Source organism: Corvus brachyrhynchos, unplaced genomic scaffold (genome assembly GCF_000691975.1).
Source record: "Corvus brachyrhynchos isolate BGI_N302 unplaced genomic scaffold, ASM69197v1 scaffold1103, whole genome shotgun sequence".
Classification (NCBI taxonomy): Eukaryota; Metazoa; Chordata; class Aves; order Passeriformes; family Corvidae; genus Corvus; species Corvus brachyrhynchos.
Genome location: NW_008236980.1, coordinates 29,575 through 49,028, shown reverse-complemented (window position 1 = coordinate 49,028; position 19,454 = coordinate 29,575). Strand labels below are relative to the sequence as shown.

At 55.7% G+C, this 19,454-nt stretch overlaps 1 protein-coding gene across 1 annotated transcript in view; it reads left to right on the top strand.

Moving 5' to 3' along the window:
* MYRF (myelin regulatory factor) overlaps window positions 1-19,454 on the top strand; it is a 38,676-nt gene that overhangs the window by 686 nt on the left and 18,536 nt on the right. Inside the window, 7 exon segments of the mRNA XM_017728631.1 lie at window positions 11,573-11,660; window positions 12,405-12,731; window positions 15,259-15,320; window positions 17,699-17,793; window positions 17,796-17,953; window positions 18,329-18,501; window positions 18,760-18,883. Coding sequence (XP_017584120.1) covers window positions 11,573-11,660; window positions 12,405-12,731; window positions 15,259-15,320; window positions 17,699-17,793; window positions 17,796-17,953; window positions 18,329-18,501; window positions 18,760-18,883 — 1,027 coding nt within the window.

Below are 19,454 nucleotides of genomic sequence, written 5' to 3'. Positions count from 1 at the left end.
CTGGGGGCAAGCTGCCATGTCCATCCCAGCAGGAGATTCCTGGAGTCTTCAACCAAAGGATTCATCCTCGCCCGCTCCTCAGGGAAAGGCTGGTGCCAAACGCTGCTGCTTCTGGCATGGTCTTGTGATGGTTGTGCTGGCGCTTCTCCCTCCAATTTCCCCAAAACTCCTTTATCCTGGATCCCACAACTCCTTTATCCTGGGAAAAGAGCAGGAGACATCCAGGTGAAGTAAGGCCAGAGAGCTGTTCATGGGAGGGTGGATCCCTAAAGTCCGATAAAGGGCGGGTTGGAATTTGGAAAGGTGATGTCAGCACAAGGCTCCGTGAGGAGGAACTTTGCCTGGATAACGTCCTGGATAATGCCCCTTCCATAGTTTGGTGCCCTGGGAGCAATGCCTGGACGCAGACAGGGAGAAGCTTCAGGAAGAGGTGGCAGTCAGGGCGGGTTCGAGGGAGTCATGCTGGAGGTGTGCCCAGGATGGAAACGGTGACACAGAGATCCGGCTGGGCCCGTGCGTGGGATGGGGCGTGGAAGGGCTCCTGCATGCAGGGATATGGGAAACGAGTCTTGGTCAAGGAGTAGCCTTGGGATGCTGGATGGGCAGGTTTCCCTCCGCTCCCTCACCCTTCTCAGCGAGGGCCCTTCCAGGACAGAGTCATCCCAGCTGCCAGAAAGAGGGAATTAAATGGCTCCTGGGCATGGTTATTTCAAAGAAGAGAGATGGGATCCTGCTCTGCTTTCCCTCTCCTGGTTAGGGGCCTCATGGATTCCTCCTGGTGGGAACGGCTGGAGTGATCTGGTGGTGAGGGTGGTGGAACAGCTTGCCCAGAGAAGCTGTTTGTCCCTGGAAGTATCCAAGGCCAGGTTGGACGGGGCTTGGAGCAGCCTGGGGTAGTGGAAGGTGTCCCTGCCCATGGCAGGGGGTGGATGATCCTTACAGTTGCTTCCACCCCAAGCCATTCCAGAACTCCATGATGTGGAGCTGGGAGCTGTGCTAGGAAGGTGCAAGTGAACCCTCAGTGCTTCCCAGCCCATGCCTTGGCATCCCTCCCCTGTGTCCCAGCCTGGGGATGGCGTTGTTCCGGCACAGCTTGGCCGCCCTTGCCGGGGAACCCTCCTGCCTCTTCCCAGTGGTGTCGCTGATTGGACTTTGCACTCTCCGATAAGAATCCCGGGACACTGAATGTGCCTGAGGAATGATTAACCAGCGTGTGCCGTGCCAGAGGACAAGGGAGCAGCTGTGGCTGGAGACACAGACAGGAACGGCCTCGTGGCTTTTGGGGCCGAGCCGGCGCTTTCCGGGTGCCCATCCCATGCTCCAGCATCATTCAGGAGAGACAACCCTCAGCATGGGGCATTCCAGAGGGATACCAGGACTAGGGATGGACAGACAGGGATGAGACAGTGGCAGAGAGCAGGGGAGGTGTCCTGCTGCTGTGGAGGGAAAATGGGAGCTCAGAAGTGCAGGGTGGATTGATCCCTGGAAGTGTCCAAGGCCAGGTTGGATGGGGCTTGGAGCAAGCTGGGCTAGTGGAAGGTGTCCCTGCCCATGGCAGGGAATGGAACTTGGATGAGCTTTAAGATCCCTCCCAACCCAAACTACTCCAAGATTCCATGATTGGACATCACTCTTGGCTATCCGATGGCTCCCACTTAAATTTTCATGGATATATCCTTTTATTCCACCCGAACTGGCATGCTTGGCATGCCCCTGCTTATCCAGCACACCTTCCTTCTCCCCATTCTTCCTGCACAGAAGGACGTGGAATCATGGAATGCTTTAGGTCGGAAGGAACATTAAAGATCATCCAGTTCCACCCCCATCCATGGCATCTTCTCCCTGATCCGGTGGTGGTGGATGATGTGGCAGCCCAGGATCCCGCACTCCTACCAGCTTCCAGCGGCACCTGGAGCGCGTTCAAGGCATGTTTGGAGGAAAGGCCTCCTTCCCGAGGGAAAATGTAACGTGACACTCAGCGTCCACCACTTATCTCACTGAACTTTGGCTGCTTTGGGGCAGTTGCTCCAAACAGGGAGAGGGAAATGTGGGAAGAGTGGCCAGGCCTGGCTGCTAACGGAGCAGGCGGAATTGTTGTGGAATGAGAGCGAACACTTGTGGATTTCCCTGGGTTTTGGGGTGGTGGGGAGGAGAACTGGTTGGAAAAGCCAAGGCTGGAGTTCTAAACAGCCTCGGTGTGCTCAGATCCAGCCTGGGTGTGAAAACCAGGCATTAACCCCAGGCTGGGGTTGTTTGGATTTTCCGTTTTTTTTCCATAGAGTCTTTGGTATCACCCCAACTTTGCTATAGAGTGGCAAGTTGTTCTGGTTTTCCTACCCAAGCAGTTTGGTGGGGAGGAGACAGTGCAGAGGGCATGGGATGGGCATGGAACAGGATTTGTGGAAGACTCAGGTGGGATTTCCAGAGAACTGGAGGTTTCTTCCATTGATTTACAGAATTCTGGAATGGTTTGGGTTGGAAGGGACCTTAAATCCCGTGTTGTTCCATGGGCAGGGGCACCTTCCACTATCCCAGGTTGCTCCAAGCCCCATCCAACCTGGCCTTGGACACTTCCAGGGATTGGGACATCCACATCATTTATGACTTTTAATCCCAAGTGCCGATTGCTCGAAATCCAGATAAACAGGGAAGCAAGCATCTTATCAGCCTGCTGGATCTTGGCTTATCTCCTGTGTTATGACAAGCCAGGGTTTATGGTCATTGATTCATGGAAGCACTAAAAAGGGCGCTTTGACTTCACTGGGAATAAAACACCTGCTTAAGTAAAGGAAAACGTGGAAAACGGAGCCTTGTAAGGGCCATCAAACCATTTTGCAGTTGGCTGCTTGCTGATAATGCGGTCAATGCTCCTCTCCTGAACAGAAATGGGGTTTTCCCGGATGAGATCCCATCCATCCCAAAATCCGAGGAGGTCTGGGCAGGGGGGAATCCTACCTGTGCATGTCCCCTCTGTCTGTCTTGTTCTAATGCAGTTTTTGGGAAGGGGTGTTGGAATGGAGAGCTGGATGTGTAGTGAAGGCCAAGCTCGGATTGGACGGGGCTTGGAGCAGCCTGGACTAGTGGGAGGTGTCCCTGCCCATGGAGAAGGTGGGACTGGATGATCCTTAAGGTCCCTTCCAAGCCAACCCATGCCGGGTGGTAAATGATGTTCCACAACTCGACCTCACGGTGTTGAGGAGCCAAAAGGATACAGGGAAACAGCCCTGTGAGGACCTGCAGGCTGGGAACAACTTTCCCAGCCCGGGATGAGGAGCTTGGGTGCTGGAAGTTGTGCCGGTGTTCTCAGGAAGAGGACCTGGACAAACTCAACCCAGTCCAACGGGATGGGCTGTGGAATGTCAAGGTAGGGACCTTTCCTACTGCCTGGTTTTTAAGCACACGGAGTGTGGCTCTGGACATCCAAGGGGCGTCTGTGGATGCAACAGGCCAGGAGTGATCACTGAGAGGGATTTTTACAGGATTTCCAACCTGTAAAAAGTTGGATTTAAGTTGGAAAACCCTGCAGGATGATGGAGTCCAACCATTCCCCATTCTCATGTCGTTAAGGTGTTTTTCCCCCATTGCCAGTTGTGTTGCAGCAGGGATGAACTCCCAAGGTTTTTTCCCACTGCCACAGAGAGTTTATCCATGAGGTTGAGGTCACCATCCCTGTTTTGCCAGGAGAAAAAGGCTTTGCCACCTCTTCCTTTCTTGTATCCATATAATCCCTTGAACAGGCAATTGAACAGAAACAAGAGGCCGGGAATCTTGGGAATTTCTTTCACCCCACGTGGGCAGAGATCATGGAATCATTTAGGTTGGAAAAGCCTTCGGTGATCGAGCCCAACCATTCCTCCAGCACTACCAAGACCACCACTATCCCCAAGTGCCACATCCACACGGATTTTAAATCCCTCCAGGGATGGGGACTCCACCACTGGAACCTGTTCCAGCGCTTTACAGCCCTTTCCATGAAAGAATTTTCCCTAATATCCAGCCTAAACCTCTACTGCTACAATTTGAGGCCATTTCCTTTTGTCCTGTTCCGTGTTTCTTGGGAGCAGAGCCTGACCCCCACCTGGTTCCTGTCAGGGAGTTGTGGAGAGCAAGAAGGTCTCCCTGGAATGTTTTTGGCCCAGGTCCCTTCCTGAGGGTCTCTGCTAGGAAAATCCTTGTGCCTGGTATTTAATTTGGAGACAACTCATTCCTGCCTTCCCAAGCGACCTCCTTGTCCTCTCCTCCCCATGCAACATCCTCGAGCAGCGTGCCAGGCACCTTCCCTCTGGATTTGGGCCTCTCCAGCCAGCCCAGCGCTTTGAAGTGATCCCGGGAACACCCAGGGAGCACGCGGGATGGACGGGATCCAAGCAGCGTGTTTGGTATCTCGGCTGTATTGTCTGGGAAGTGTTTGCTAAATCCCTGGAGCAGGAAATATGTTCCAAGACGGCTCAGAGTTGGTCAGAAAAGTCAAACAAGGTTTTTTTTCAAAAAGGAGAAACCTCAGTTCGCTGTGAAAAGTGGATGTGGGAAGAGCCGGCATGGAAGTAATCCCTAGGGAGTTTTGGGGTTTCGATAATGAGTTCAATTGCGTAAAATCCCGGAATGGTTTGGGTTGAAAGGGGGACCTTAAGACCATCCAATTCCACCCCCTGCCATGGGATCATGGAGGCAGAAATGACAGCCCTGGACCTGTCCCACTTCTCTTGGTCGTGTTAGATCCTGGGAAAAGTGGGATCCTCCTTAGGAGCTTTGTGCCACGTGGCTTTGTGATTTTCTTGGGAGACAATTCCGGAGCAAACGTCCCAGCTCTGTGAGCAGCAGGAAAACCCTGGTGATCCAGTGCTCCTCCTTGTGAAAGATCCGTGGTGGTTGCACAAAACTTGGGATGGCCCTTCCCAAGCCCTGGAAAAAGTCCCATCTAGATAAATGGCTCTGCTTTTTCCTCCCAGTCTCCTCTGGAGGTTGTCCAGCCTGGACAGACCTTGGTGCCTCCCAGTTGGAAGGGAGGGAATGATGTGTCCGATCTGGACGCGGTGTTCCTGGCGATGCTTGGCTGCCTCTGCTCCTGGATCCTGGTGCTGTTCCATTCTTGATGATCTCCCTCCCTAAGGATTGTTTCGTGCTGGGGGGGAGCCTCCAGGAGAGGCAGCACCGCCCTAAATCCTGAGTTATCCTGAGTTCCCCATGTGTGTGGTGTGGATGTCTTAGAATTGGGCTGATCGTGGCTCATCCTGGATCTCCAAATTCCCTAAGAGCTTTTCCACAGGGTTGCCCTGCAGCGAGGTCAGTGTCCAGGGATGCATCCCTGAGTTCTTTCCTTGGAAGTAGCAGAGCAGCAGGAACACAACTCTGCCATCTACTTTGTCAGCTCCTTGTGCTTCCCTGAGTGTTCCCTCTCCCGGTCACTGCCGAGCATGGGAAAGTTCTGGGCAGCTGGATCAAGTCTCTGCTTGGTGCTGGTATGTAGCTGCTAATTAACATTATTAATTTTTTATCCGTTCTGGGGATAATTCACTCTGAGGGAATGGTGTGGGATATGGACATGGACCTTCACCACCATGGCAGCGTCCAGGAGCTCATCCACGTCATGTTATCCTATGGAAAATATCCCTCCTGTCCCCCCAAAGTTGCAATCTGGATGAAACAAGGTCAGGTGAGGCATCTCAGCAGAAGGGATCCTCAGGAGCTTTTCCCCATCCCTGTTGTCCCCAGGGATGAGGCCCCGGCCTTGTGCAGCGCGAGCCGCCAGATGAAGTGGCCTCCTCCGGTCCTGTTGTCCCTGCTCCAACACCCTCATCCCGGGAAGGGAGATAAAGGCGTTGTCTCCAAACAAACAGGGCAATGTGCCCCCCTGGGCAGGCACCTTGGAGCCTCCCAAATGGAGCCGCTGTTCCTGCCCTCGGAGAGCATGAATGGACAAGCGCGGCATTGACGGCCGCGGGGACAGGGACAAACGCGCCTCTGTGTCCCCTCTCACACCTTCCCCTCCTCCTCCGCGGCCCCCGTTCTCCCAGGACAATGGCTCCATCCATGCCAAGGTTCACAGCTGGCAAGGGCGGGGGAAAGGCCAGGACAAGGGTGGGGAGCTGCCAGGAGAAAGGGATGCAGGAGGGAGAACGGCTCTGGTGAGGGGAGATGGGAGATGGGGAAATTCCAGGAGGGTTGGAGGAGAGAAGGTGCTCAGGAGGGCTCAGGGAAGTTTGGGAGGGAGGAGCATCCTTTCTGCCTCCTTTTCCTGCAGAGCTTCCCAAGGAACATGCCCATGGCATGCCATGGCACAGCAGGGAAATTTCCTCTGGCTTCTCACGCTTCCTGTGCCTTGGGATGTCTCCCACCTACACTCTGTCCTCTTGGGAATGGGAATGGAGAGAGGGTGTTATCTCCTTATCCCTGAGCTTGGGGTGTTTCCCAGGGCCTTGTCCACCTCATCCAAAGGTGCTTTTGCCAAATGTGTTAATCTGTGGATGTAAGCTAAGGAATTGTGGGATCATGTAGGAGCAGAGGGAGCTTTCCAGGGAACAGGGGGATGCTGCTCCCTCTGGACACTGGGTGTTCAGGGAATCCTGGAATGGTTTGCTTGGAAAGCACCTTAAAGATCATCCAGTTCCAACCCCGTGCCATAGGTTTGGTTGTACTTCCCACCAGGCCAGTTCATTATTCCGAGTGTTTTGCCTCTGGAGCTGGCTCACTGTTATCCGGGTTGATGCTCCAGAGTCTCCCTGGACACCCTGTAATGCTCTTTATTCCCTGAGTCTGGGGGTTTGGCTAAATCCCACTGGCCTGGATCCCTATCCCTGATCCCTACTTTTCCTGCATCCTGCCCTGCCTGCCATGGGATAGTTTGTCTAGGAATGCAGAGGGGTTGGATGTGGGAGCAGGGATGTTGGCTGGGAGCTCACCAAGAACTCCCAGGAAGGAGAGGGTCAGGTGCAGGTGGGCTGGGAACAATCCTGGCCCCTCCGTGGAGAAGGTTTGGTGGGATGTGTCTGTTCCAAGCCCATATCCATTGCTCTGTTCATCAATTCATTTTAATTCCATGGCACCCAAATTCTCACGAATCCCCAAATCCTTAGCCCTCAGTTTGGTGTTTTCCTTGGGATCTTATCCCACGGATCCCAGAGCTCATCCTTGGCTGTGTTTTTGGCATGGAATTCGGTGGAATGTGGACCTTGGGTTTTCTGCTCCAGCACAAAACAGGGGATGCAGGAGTTGCCCCATTGCTTTGGAGGGACAGGGCTGTCCTTGGGGATGGGCTGGCAAGGGAATGTCCCCGGGATGGGACACAGGGGGTGGCTGAACCTCAGCATTGCCTGGGGCAGTCCCACCTTTTGTGATGGGACGGGACACAGGCCGGGTTGGGATGTGTAGCGAGGAAAGGTGTCCTAATCCAAAGGAAACTGCTCAAGGATGACATTCCTGGGGGGTGGGGCAAAGGATGACAGTAATGGGGTGAGGAGGGGCTGTGGTTCAGGGAAAAGGCCTGGGATCCCTTGGAAATGCCTTGGACAGCCAGGACTTCACTCCCGGGTGGTCTTTGGGGAGCTGTGGGAGCGCTGGCTCCGTGTCCCACTCAGGTTACAGGAGCCCCTTTTGGGGGCTGGTTATCATCCCAGTCAGGTAATAAAGAGCATTAATTAATCAGGAATGCTGGGCCGGGATTCAGGGGGAGCCAGGGGCTCCTCCAGGGTCACTGGAGGGGATGGAAGCAGCCCAGGGTTGGGCACGTGGGGCAGTAGGGACATCATCCCGCTGTTCCTTATGGAAGCAGCTGTGTCCAGCTGTGCGGCCCAAGTCTCTGGGTTTTCCGTGGAGGCAGGCATGGGAGGGAAGCCATTCCCAGCTGGAGAGGCTTCTCCCTGCGTGGCAGAGCCATCCAGGATGGGAAGAAGCTCCGAGCCGAGCGCTGGCCCCGCGGCTCCCCGGGCTTAGGCGGTGTTTGGTTTGTTTGCCACGGCCCGGATTCCTGGTGCTCGCGGCGAGGCCGGCAGCCAATCCCCCCGGGCCGAAGGATAAACACGGCAGGAGGGGGGAGGGGGGGAGGAGCAGCGCGGGGCCCCGGGAATGTGCCGATGCTGCAGCCTGGCTCGGGGATTGCACAACCAAGCCCTGCTGCATGGACACAGGGATGAGCCCAGGGATGTGCCGCGGCTCTCCGCCTCGCCGGGCACCGGCACTGCTGCGGCATCCCAGGTGATTCCTGGTGGAGCTTCGTGCTGTGCATCCTGCTCATCCATGTATCCCACTGGAGGACCACTAGGAGAAGGGACCACATGGAACCAGCAGCTCCTGGGGTCTCCTGATCCTCTTCCACCCTACACCAGTTTGGATATTTTATCACCTCCCGGGCTGTTCCATGCCTCAGTTTTCCCTGAAAATTCTCCGGTACGTGGCTCCAATGGCACTGGGAAGCTCTGGGCTTGGCACAGCCTCTTCTCCTCCTCCTACTCCTCCTCCCCCCCTGGTGTCCCCCCACCCTTGGCTGATGTTCCCCAGCCCCTGCGGAGCGCTGACCTCGTCGTCATCTCCAGCTTCCCACATCTGGTTCGTGTTAGCGCATCCCGGGATGAAGTTCTCCAGCTCTCTCCCTTCCTCCCACCCCCAGGTGACCCAGGCCAGGATTAGGGGTGATTTGAAGACAGGCAACAGAGTAGGAATTGAAGAGGGAGGGGGGACTGTTATAAATAGAAATTCCATAAACTTCTCAGCCTATCACTCCAGGAGAATTCCGGGTTAAATCCCTCAGACCTGTAAATATGACAATTCACGGAGGCCAGGCTCCGTTAACTCTTTCCAAGCCCTATGGCCCTGTGCCCACCTCTGGGAGCACCCAAAACCGGGACAAGGAGCCAGGAAGGTGCCAGCAGGAGGGACGAGCCAGTGGGAGCAGGGAGGAGGCGGTGGGGCGGGAAGCACCTCCGCTGGGACGTGTTTGGAGGTTTGGGGAAGGCAGAGAAAACCAGTCCAAACATTGGGATTCCTGACATTCTCACATGTCCGGGGGCCTCAGCCCGCCCGGCTCTGCTCACGAGGAGGGTGCTGAGGGTTTAACTTCTCATTCTTCAGGCAGAGGTTGGGGTTTTTTTGGGATCGCCACAGCTCTTTTCCCAGGGAAGGGTTGGAAAGTGGAGCGGTGACATGGTGGGAGAGCAGGGTGACAACGCCAGGGACAGGAGGAGGACGGGACGCAGGGACCTGGCAGATTTGGGATGGATGAGCTCAGAGCTTCCCTGGCCTCCATCTCTCCTTGGCCAGGATGAGATGCAGGAGCCTGTCCCGTGCGGAGCCATGTGGGTGTTGAGCTTCCCTCTTTGGTGGCTTCCTGCTAATCCCCACTTGGGAGGGGGAGGGAATGCCGGTGCCGTTGGGATCTCGTGACTATGGAGCAGTATTAGCTTCTAATTAATCACCTAAGCTGGCTTTGGTAAGAGCCCGGCTGCATGGAAGCTCCGGGCGGTGGGACATTCTTTGTCCCTGCCCTGATATCCCTGGATTTGTGCAGATCCCACTGTCCTGGAGCAGAGGAAGGTCCTTTATTTCTGGTGGGCAGCCACATCTCCCCTCCGGCCCCAACGCACCTCTCGCGTCACTGCGCTTATCTCGCCCTCCTCAAGGTGACTTCAAGGAAGCAAAGGAATCCTGGAATGGTTTGGGTTGGAAGGACCTTAAACCTCATCCAGTTCCACCCTCTTGCCATGGGCAGGGACACCTTCCACTAGCCCAGCTTGCTCCAAGCCCTGTCCAACCTGGCCTGGAACACTTCCAGGGATGGGGCAGCCACAGCTTCTCTGGGCACCCTGTGCCAGAGCCTCAGCACCCTCAGAAAATAGGGCAGCGCAGCATCCCGCTGTCTACAGAGGGCTTCTCATCCTTTCTGGATGGTTCCTGGGCTCCTCTTCCACCACAGAGGAGCTCCTGGAGTTTGGAGGTCTGAGGGAAACCTGCTGGGGTCGGACTTTCCTTGGACAGGCTGAGTCACAAAAATTGGCCGAGCACCCTATTTGCTGCTTTGATCGTGGATCCCAACACCGAAACTTGGGATGAAGACAAGTTTCCTGATGGCCTCTGGGGCGGGTGTTTGCCAAAGGCATCCTGTGATTTATAGCCCAGGGTTTTTTTGGCCAAGAGGGAGGCAAAGGAGCAGGGGGAGGACTCCCACGCTCCTGGAGTGCTCATCCCTGGCAGGAGGTTTCGGGGACGTTATGGGATCACGGTGGGGGCCTGAAGAGGTGCCCTGGGAGATGTGCTTGTGGTGAAGTGTTGGGAGCAGGCTATGGCAGAGATCCTTAGGGATGAGTGAGGGACACAGGGGTGGGCACCAGTGAGCTCCCATAACTCTGAGGACAACAGGGTGGAGCTACCACATCCCAGGAATTTCAGGAGAGGATGTGGCTGTCACAGTGGAGGGACACTGGGGTTTGCAGCTCCATATTGGAGGTGCTGGCACGGCTGGAGATCCCGGAGGCTCCGCCTGCTCCGACCTCTCCTCACCTCAGTGCTCACCTGGAAGCAGCATCATGTGGCCCTGCTCCAGATGGATCCCGTGTTCACATGGAAGAACATCCTCAGCCTGTCCCCCAAGTCTCCGGGCTCTGCCTCGGAGATGTCCCAAAAACGAGCGGTTACGCGGGATTTTCCCTGCCTCTAGCCAAGGTTTCTAAGGCAGAGATCCCTGTATCCACACACACCCTGTCCGCTTGGCAGAATTCCTAGCTGGATTTATTTCTGCCGATTTGCCTGTCTTGGTATGAAAGGGATTTGCAGAGGGAGAGCTGCAATTGGCCGGGGTGGGCTGGAGCCCCCCGGGCCGGCCTTTGCGGATCAGCGGGTGACCTTTCCCGGGAACGGGGGGATCTGGGGGGTCAGGGGCTTCTCCTGGGCTTTCACGTGGGGTCTTCCAGGATGGTCTTTCACCGACTTCCTTATCTGGGCCGGGGGAGTTGGATCTTCTCTTCCACTTTCTTGGCAGCGCCTTTGGCACCGCGAGCTGGCTCTGGTCCTGGTGGGCTCCGGACTCCCACTTGGGAGAGACAGATAAAGGAAGGATTTTCTGTCAACAAAACCCTGCCCAGCTTCCCTGGAACAGGGCAGGGAGGGAAGGAGGAGCCCTCTGGAGAAAGGACAGGGAAATCCACCTCCTGCCCATGGAGCAGAGGAGAGGGAGGAAGGTCGGGAGCTGATCCAGGGCTGCAGTGGAGAAATTCCAGTGTGTTCTGCAAAGGGAATCGTAGAATGTCCTGAGTTGGAAGGGATCCCGAAAGATCTGGTCCCCACCATGTGTCTGTGTCCCTGCCCTGGCTTGTCCCACGCGCCCCATCTCCCGGGATGAGGCTTTGCACTGGGAGGCAGTGGGTATGGACAGCTGGCGGTCCTGAAGGATCTGCTGATCCAGTGAGTGTCATCCCTGCCCAGGGCAGGGGGTTGGAATGAGGTGATCTTTAAGGTGCCTTCCAACCCATTCCATGACTCCATGATTCTCAGATCAGCTCCTTGACTCTGCAAGGGTCTCGTGGTGTTTCCAAGGCCCTTTCCTGTCCTTCTCCCGGCTCATGCTTCCACCTGCTCTCCCCTTCAGGTCACGACATTAATGGAGCTCTGGAACCATCCAACATCGACACCAGCATCCTGGAAGAGTATATCAGCAAGGAAGACTCTCCGGAGATGTAAGTGCTTCCCTTGCTCCACAGCAGGAGCAGTGTTCCCTGTGCTTTTCCTTGGAGAGATCCCAGAATCTTGGAATGGTTTGGGTGGGAAGGAGCCTTAAAGCTCATCCAGTTCCACCCCTGCCATGGGCAGGACACTGTCCACTATCCCAGGTTGCTCCAACCCTCATCCAGCCTGGCCTGGAACACTTCCGGGGTGGGATAGATGGAGGTTCTCTGGGGAAACCTGTTGAGCAATTTCCAGCTCTGAAATTTGAGGAGTTGCTTAGAAATCACCTCTGTCCCTCCAGAGTCCTCCTGGATTGCTCTTTCCTCCTTTACCATCTCCAGCTCTTCCTGGCTTCCTACCCTTGAGTTTTCCCAGTCTCTTTTGTTTCCTCTCTTTATCCCCCTGAGGGCACCATAAACACTTTTCCTTAATCTGAGCAATGGGAACACAGGCCCCTGGAGCTCAGATTAAATCCCCAGGACTACACAAGGGTGGAGAAGGGAAGGATCTCTCTGTGTGTCCCAACTTTGGGAAAGAGGAGGGAGCAGACCTGGAGAGCACCAAGGGAATCTGGGAGCAGGGTGGGAGTGGGATCTTTGGCATAGCTGGTCTGTAAAGCATGGTGAGCAGATCCTGCTGGCTTCACATTCCTTGAGGTTGCTGTCCTGGGCACTTTAAAGCTTCCCAGGTGGATTTTGGACTCTTCCATCAGTCCCACTGACCTGTTCCCTGACGTTGTCCCGTTTCTCCCTCAGCTGCTTCCCTGAGATCCCTGCTCCCACCAGCTACGCACACCCCCAGCCCTCGAGCTCCGCTGGCATCCCCGCGCCTCCCGCCAGCTCCGTCAGCAGCGTGAGCAATCCCTCTCCCAGCGCTCCCCTCCACCTCCCTCCCGCCGGCAGCCAGCTCCCCATCCGGCATGGTCCTCTCCTGGCCAATCCCTGCGGAGCCGCCTACGGAGCTCACCTCAACTGCAACAACAACAATGGGATGGTGGTGCCCAAGGGCTTCCTGGGTGGCCACTGCCTGAACAACGTGGTCCCTCCAATCAAATCCGAGCCCAAGGCCTCCTATGCACCTGGGTAAGTGGGAATGGGATGGTGGGATGGGGGCGGGTGCTGGGATGGAGGCTCCTCCAGGCTGGTGGCATCTGGAGGGTCCCACGGAGCCGTGACCATTGGCAGCGTCTCTCGGCGGTAAGTCCTTGCTTTTGGACAAGTGGAGCTCCTGAAGCCTCCCAAAAGGTTTTTTGGGAATATCTCCCACACCATCGTAGAGTTCCGGATACCTGTGCTGGACATCTCCGGGTGGGAGAACATTTTGGAGCATTTTTTAAGGAGGAAGAGACACAGAATAAACTGGAACAAGACAAAAGTCAGTCTCCAGGACGGAATTCAGTCTCCGGGACGTTCCCATGAGTATCCCAAAGGATAGTTCACTGCACTGGACATGGAGATGTTCTTCTCCTGGCCTGATGCTGTAGATGCTCTGCTGCAGAGAAGGAAAAGATGGATCTGAGCCGGATGCGTCCTTTTCGACAAGCTCTGGGGAAGAGAAGGGGCAGGTTTTAGGATTGCTGATGGATCCAGCTGGAGAGTTATTCCCGAGAGGAGAAAGGATGTGGCTCCTGCTCTCTGGGCTGCAAGGAGGGGAATAGTCACATCCCAAGGTGCTGTGCTGTGCTCCAGCCGGGATCTTTAGCTGGTGGTGGCCCTGGACAGCCTTCTCCCATGGGATTATGGATGTAAGGACAGTGGGGCCAGGATGGCTCCAGGACTGGCTCTTCTCCCTCTGCTTTGTGCCCTCTAGCGTTGCCAGCAAGCACAACGTGGGGATTCCCAAATTTGGGAACACTCAGCCGATGAGTTCCACCCTTTGGATGAATTTGGAAAGGCCTCCCAGGAAGATAAAAACCCAAATCTGCCTTTACTTTATTCCCCGACCAGGGGGTTTTCCCTTGCAGTGATCCCAGAAGGATACCTGGAGCTTAGAGAGGGAATCTAAAGCCTGAAGTGATGCCTTGTCATGTCTGTGCACCTGGAATTCTGCAGGATGCCATGAGTAAGGATCATGCTTTGCTGTCAGAGGTGGAGACCTTGTTTGGATGGAGCTGAACTGGATCAGCTCTGATGGCAGCATTCCCTCAGCATCCCAGAATGACTCTTGCCCCTGTGCTAGGCTTTTCCCAGTGGAGGATCATGGAATGTCCTGGAAGGGGCACACAAGGATAATGGAGCCCAATTCCTGGCCCAAGGATCCCACCATGTGCACAGGGACATCGTGGTGGATGCCAACAAACCCTTGCCTTGGACTGGGCACATCCATGCTACCTCCCTGTGGGAATTCTGCAGTGTCCGCCTTTTCCAGCCTCCAGGATTCCCTGAATTGGGGTGTTCCCTGTTGTTACTGGCCCAAACGTGGCTTGCCGGTGCATAAATCCTGATAAATCCATAGGAAACACAGTAAGAGCTCAGATCCTGCATGGCAAGGAGCCTGGAAATAAGGCTGGGAAGAGATGCTCCAGCCAGGCATAGGAAGGGAATGATGGAAAGGTGCTCCAAGGGAAGGTGGAGGATGAGGGAAGTGTGGCGAGGGGTTTGTTGGGATCACCCTACCTCATCCCTCTCCAGCCACTGCTGTGTGCAACTTCCCATGGAGAATCCAGTTAATGGGCTTTGGGCTCCTCTGGTCCAGGAAGATTCTGTATCCTGGTTTCCAGCTGGAACTGTGGGTGTCGTCAGGAGCAGAGTTGGAGCAGTGTGTCCTCCTCAGTTTATTTGCTTTTCATCTGACTTTCATCCAAGAAGCACTGGGATTTGTCCGGGATTATTTCACATCAGTAAAGCTGATGGTGTAGGATGGGTGAATGGAGAATTCCCATGGAAAATGGGAATGTGCCATGGTCTCCCTGCCTGTCCCTGCTGTGCCACCACACAGGACCTGGTCCTGCCGCCCTGAGCCATGGATGTGCTGGAAAAGGCAGCTGGGAGCTCCCACGTTTTTTTTGGATTGTGTTTCACAGTCAGGGCCAAATCCTGCTCCTGGTGACGTTGGAATAGATCCAGGGAGATACAGCAGGAGCTGTGATGGTGCTCAGGTTTGTACAGGCAAAATCCATCCCCTGGGCTTCCCAGGTCCCCCAGAGCCTCCCGTTTCGTAGGAGCATGGAATTGGTTGGGTGTGAAGGGACCGTAAAGCTCATCCAGTCCCAGCACTTGCCATGGGCAGGGACACCTTCCACTAGCCCAGGCTGCTCCAAGCCTTTTCCAGCCTGGCCTGGAACAGCTTCCTGGGATGGGTAGAGAGCTCCGTGCATTCCACTTGATCACTGACATTTCCCTGGGAAGCAGATAAGTTTCTGTTTGGCTTCTTTTCCCTGGAATTCTCACTGTCTGCTCGACAAAACGTCCCTATTCCCGAGCTCCAGTGGAAACAGTGACAGTGATGGCAATCCTGGCTGGACACACTCAGGGTGTCCAGGATCTGCTGCAGGCACACCTGGGATTCCTAGCTGGATCCTGGAGGGTGCTTGGATCCAACTGGACCTCTTGGTCATGCTGGAAGCTGGATTAAAATGACTTTTCCTTCTCTTTTCCCATTGCTCCGCAGCACTTTGCCGGACTCTCCCCCGGATTCTGGATCGGAAGCCTACTCCCCTCAGCAGGTGAACGGTAAGTGCTTCAGAAAGGGAGAAGGGGAGAAGAAATCCTAATCCAAACCCCAAATCCAGCATCCACCCCCTCTTTATTCCGTGAAAGTGGTTGGCTCTGCAATCTTTATCAGCCGGGAGAAAACAGGCGGCTGCACTACGTGGGGAGATTATCAGTTAGTAAATATCCCTCGGCTTTCGCCCATTGTTCCACTCCCGGCTTTGGGAAAGGGGAGAGGGATCGGCACAGAAGGCGAGCTGGGAATCCGCGGACACGGAATCCGTGCTGGGAATCCGTGGGCGCAGGGAGATCGCGGCAGTGTGGCGGGCTGGGATGTGGAGCCTGCCATCCCCCTGGTCCTGCCCTCTGCGTCGGGAACACGGAGCGGGAGCGCGTCCCTGACATGGAGCCTGGCTCCGGGAAGCAGCCATGAACCCGCCGTTCTCCAGTAAGTTCCTTCCCAGACTTTCCCTCCCTTCCAGCTGGTCCCCAGGATCTTCTGCTCAGGCTGAAATGGCACAGGGAGCTGGGACCCCCTCCAGGGTCACTGCCAGGTACTCCTGGCTTCCCCCAGGAAAGCCACCGAGCGTTGTTTGGTCCCTCTGGTGACCTTCACTGTTCTTCCATGGAAAAACTCCTTGGGAAGGAAGGAGGGAGGGTTGTCCTGGTCTCCCTTCCCCCTCGGCAGCAGCACCCTCTTCCCCAGGCTCCAGCCCAGTCTCCACCGGGAACAGCGCCTGCTCCTTTTTTTTTTTTTTTTTTTTTATGGAAGAGGTCAAGAGTTCTGTTTATCTTGCTAAAAAAAATCCCTGGAATTCCTCCTGGCCCTTCCTTAAATATAACAAAGAGGCCGGGTTGCTCACCATGGGGAGAACGGCTCTGGAGTGCTCGGAGCTCAGTTGGGAAGGAGAGGAGGCCCCAGAAGGCACCCACAAAGCTGGGATTGCATTCCTGGAGATGATTTTCCCTGGATTTGGGAACACCTTGGGCAAGCACATCACTTGCCTGTCCTTGGCCGGGCTGTCCCTGAGGCAGCTCCCAAAGGAGGGCTGGCCCAGGATTGAGCCTGGAAGGAAGAATCCAGCTCTATGTGTGTGGAAAAGGCACTGAGAGGTCCCAGCAGGAAGCAGAAAACCTTGGAAGGGAGCAGGATGGGTGGCAGCAGCCCTGCCCCGGCAGCCTTCACCAGGAGGATCCAGCGCAAGCACATTCCAGTTTTCCAAACCTTCCAACGGGAGGAGTTTTCCCACTCCTGTTCAAGCGCTTTGGCCTTGTTACTCAACCCCTGCCTGGGTGTTCTGAGGCCAAAGTCCATCCAGCTCAGCCTGGAAAGATCCAACAGACCCTTCCCTGCCGTCCCTCTCCATGTTCCCAGAGGCTGTGCCCGGCTTGGCCAGTCCCTGGATGCATTTTCCATCCAGTTTTCCACATTAGGGGGTGAAGAAGCTTTGTCTTGCATTTAAAATAAAGTCACTGTCCCTTCCCACCCCATGGTTCCCTCACGTGCCAGGAGTCAGTCCCTCGTTCCTGCCAGGATTGTGGTGTCCTGTGGGGACACCTGAAGGCACAGGTTGATGCAAACATCAGGGAAAGGCTGGAAAAACAGATGGGCTTTGTCCTGGGGAAGAAAATGGAGGCTGGAGAGGGACTTTGGACAAGGGCATGGAATGCTAGGACGAGGGGGAATGGCTTCCCACTGCCAGAGATCAGGGTTAGATGGGATATTGGGAAGGAATCCTTCCCTGTGAGAGTGGTGAGGCCCTGCAATGGATTTCCCAGAGAAGCTGTGGCTGCCTCATCCCTGGAAGTGTCCAAGGCCAGGCTGGACAAGGCTTGAAACAACCTGGGAGAGTGGAAGGTGTCCCTGCCCCTGGCAGGGGGTGGATCTGGAATGTTGAGGTGATGAGAAGCAGGGCAGGAAAGGACATGGATTTGCATGTCCCTCCACACCCCAAACATTTCTGTTGGTGCTGATGTAGTCAAATCCACCCTAATTATGGAATGGCTTTAGTATCCTGTTCCAAATGGAGGAGGAGAAAGGTGGGATCGCATTTGAATGTCCCTTTTCATTTATTTAAATTCAGGGATCAAAGTCTCCTCCTGGTTTCAGTTAAAATGTTTAAAGTGCCCCCTCAGAAATCCTCCCTGGAAGTGCTGGGGGTGTTCAGGTCATTCCACTGGCTCTTCTCTCTCATTGTCCCAGGGAATGATAGAATCCTGGAACGGTTTGGGTGGAAAAGGACCTTAAGGCTCATCCTGTTCCAACCCCCAATGCCATGGGCAGGGACACTTCCCCTAGCCCAGCTTGTTCCAAGCCTCGTCCAGCCTGGGGATCCAAGATAACTGGGCCAGTGCTGGACCTGGGACACTCCTAACTTTGGCTCTTTCTCCCTTTCCAGATCCTCACCTTCTCCGGACCATGACTCCCGAAAATATGTGTCACATGACTCCCCCTTCCCGCCTGGAGCACCCTCCTCCTCCACCGCCTCCTCTCAGCACAATTCCCACTTTCCCGGCCTGCAGCGGGATATGTTCCTGAAGGCCGAGCCCCTGATGCCTCCGTACGGCGTCGGGCCGGGAATGGCGCCCACCGAGCTCCACCATGCCCAGCAATCCCAGATGCTGCACCAGCTCCTCCAGCAGCACGGAGCAGAGTAAGGCTTGGGAGTGGTGGGGCTGAGGGAATGGAGGTGAGGGAATGGGAGCCGGAGGCGTGCGGAGTGCCCGAAGTGTGGGGTTGGGCGGCGGGAGCAAGCAAAGGGAATCGTGGAAGGTGTCCCTGCCCATGGCAGGGGGCTGGAACTGGATGAGCTTTACGGTCTCTTCCAACCCAAACCATTCTGTGGAGTTGAAGATGTGGCTCAGCTCATGAGCGACCCAGCCTCGGCAGGGTGGGATAAGGTGGGACGGCGCTGTGGCAGTGCTGTGTTTTCCGTGTGGGTGAGATCCCGCTTGTCCTGGTTGTGGGCTGTGGGATTGTTGTCGCCTCCCGCCTCTCCGTTCCCCGCTGAGCCGTTGCCTTCCCGCAGCCTCCCGGTGCATCCCGCCAAGAAGCGGAAACACTCCGAGTCCCCGCCCAACACCCTCAACGCCCAGATGCTCAACGGGCTGATCAAGCAGGAGCCGGGAATGGGATCCGTGCCACTCAATCCCGACCGCGTCCAGACGCCCCCCTGGCACCAGCCGGGTGCGCTCTCACCAGGTACCCCCGTTATCCCCTGGAATTCCAACCCTGCTCCCGCCGCGCCAGGGGCGTGGCAGGAGGGAGGATGGTTGTCAGAGGTTGCCAACCTGAGGGATTCATCCCAGTGTGAGTTCATCCTGGCCTGGACCTGGTGTTCTGGCAGTCAAGAGGGAAGCTTCAGGCAGTGCCAGTTGCTTCCTTGGGCTCCCACCCCTCTGGATACTCAGCCCAGTGATGAAAACTGGGACTTTGATCCATTTTAACCATTCCCTGCAGGCCTCATTCAGGATAACGACAGCCTGAACGGCTCCTACCTGGATCCCAACTTCCAGTCCATCAAGTGGCAGCCACACCAGCAGAACAAGTGGGCAACTCTGTATGATGCCAACTACAAGGAGCTGTGAGTAATTCCTCCGCCTCTGGAAAAAGTGGGAAAAGCCACTGGGGTTGGGAACATCCCACTTGCAATGTGGGATAAGGATCTCTCTGGGCTGGGCTCTGTGGTGGAGATAACGCTCCCCACTGCCCCCTTCCCACTGGGAACGTTACTCTTCCACACTTTCTGTGGATAATTAAGGAATAGCAGAAGGCATTTCAGCAGCTTTGGTGGCAATTCCTCAGCCACTCAGACCTTGCTCCGCCGTGGAGGGCTTTATTGGCAAATCCAGCCTTGTCCTGAGGAAAGTTGGGACCAGCAGCACTTTTTTCCCCTTCCTAGGCTTACTGGGATCCTGGATTTTCAATTCAGGATTGGGAATTCCTAGCGTGGGTGACTGGAGGTCATCCAGAGCCACTTCAGCACAGCTTGGGCAGCGTGGAAAGGAGCTGGAGGAGGAGGAGTGGGGGTGGTTGGGGGGGCAGAGGGGGAAGGAAAGAGAGGGAAGGGGTTGAGGAAATCCAGGAAGTGGCGGAAAGGCCGGAGAGGAAGGCTGGGATGAACAAGACCGGGAAGAAAGAAGTGGGGAGGTGGG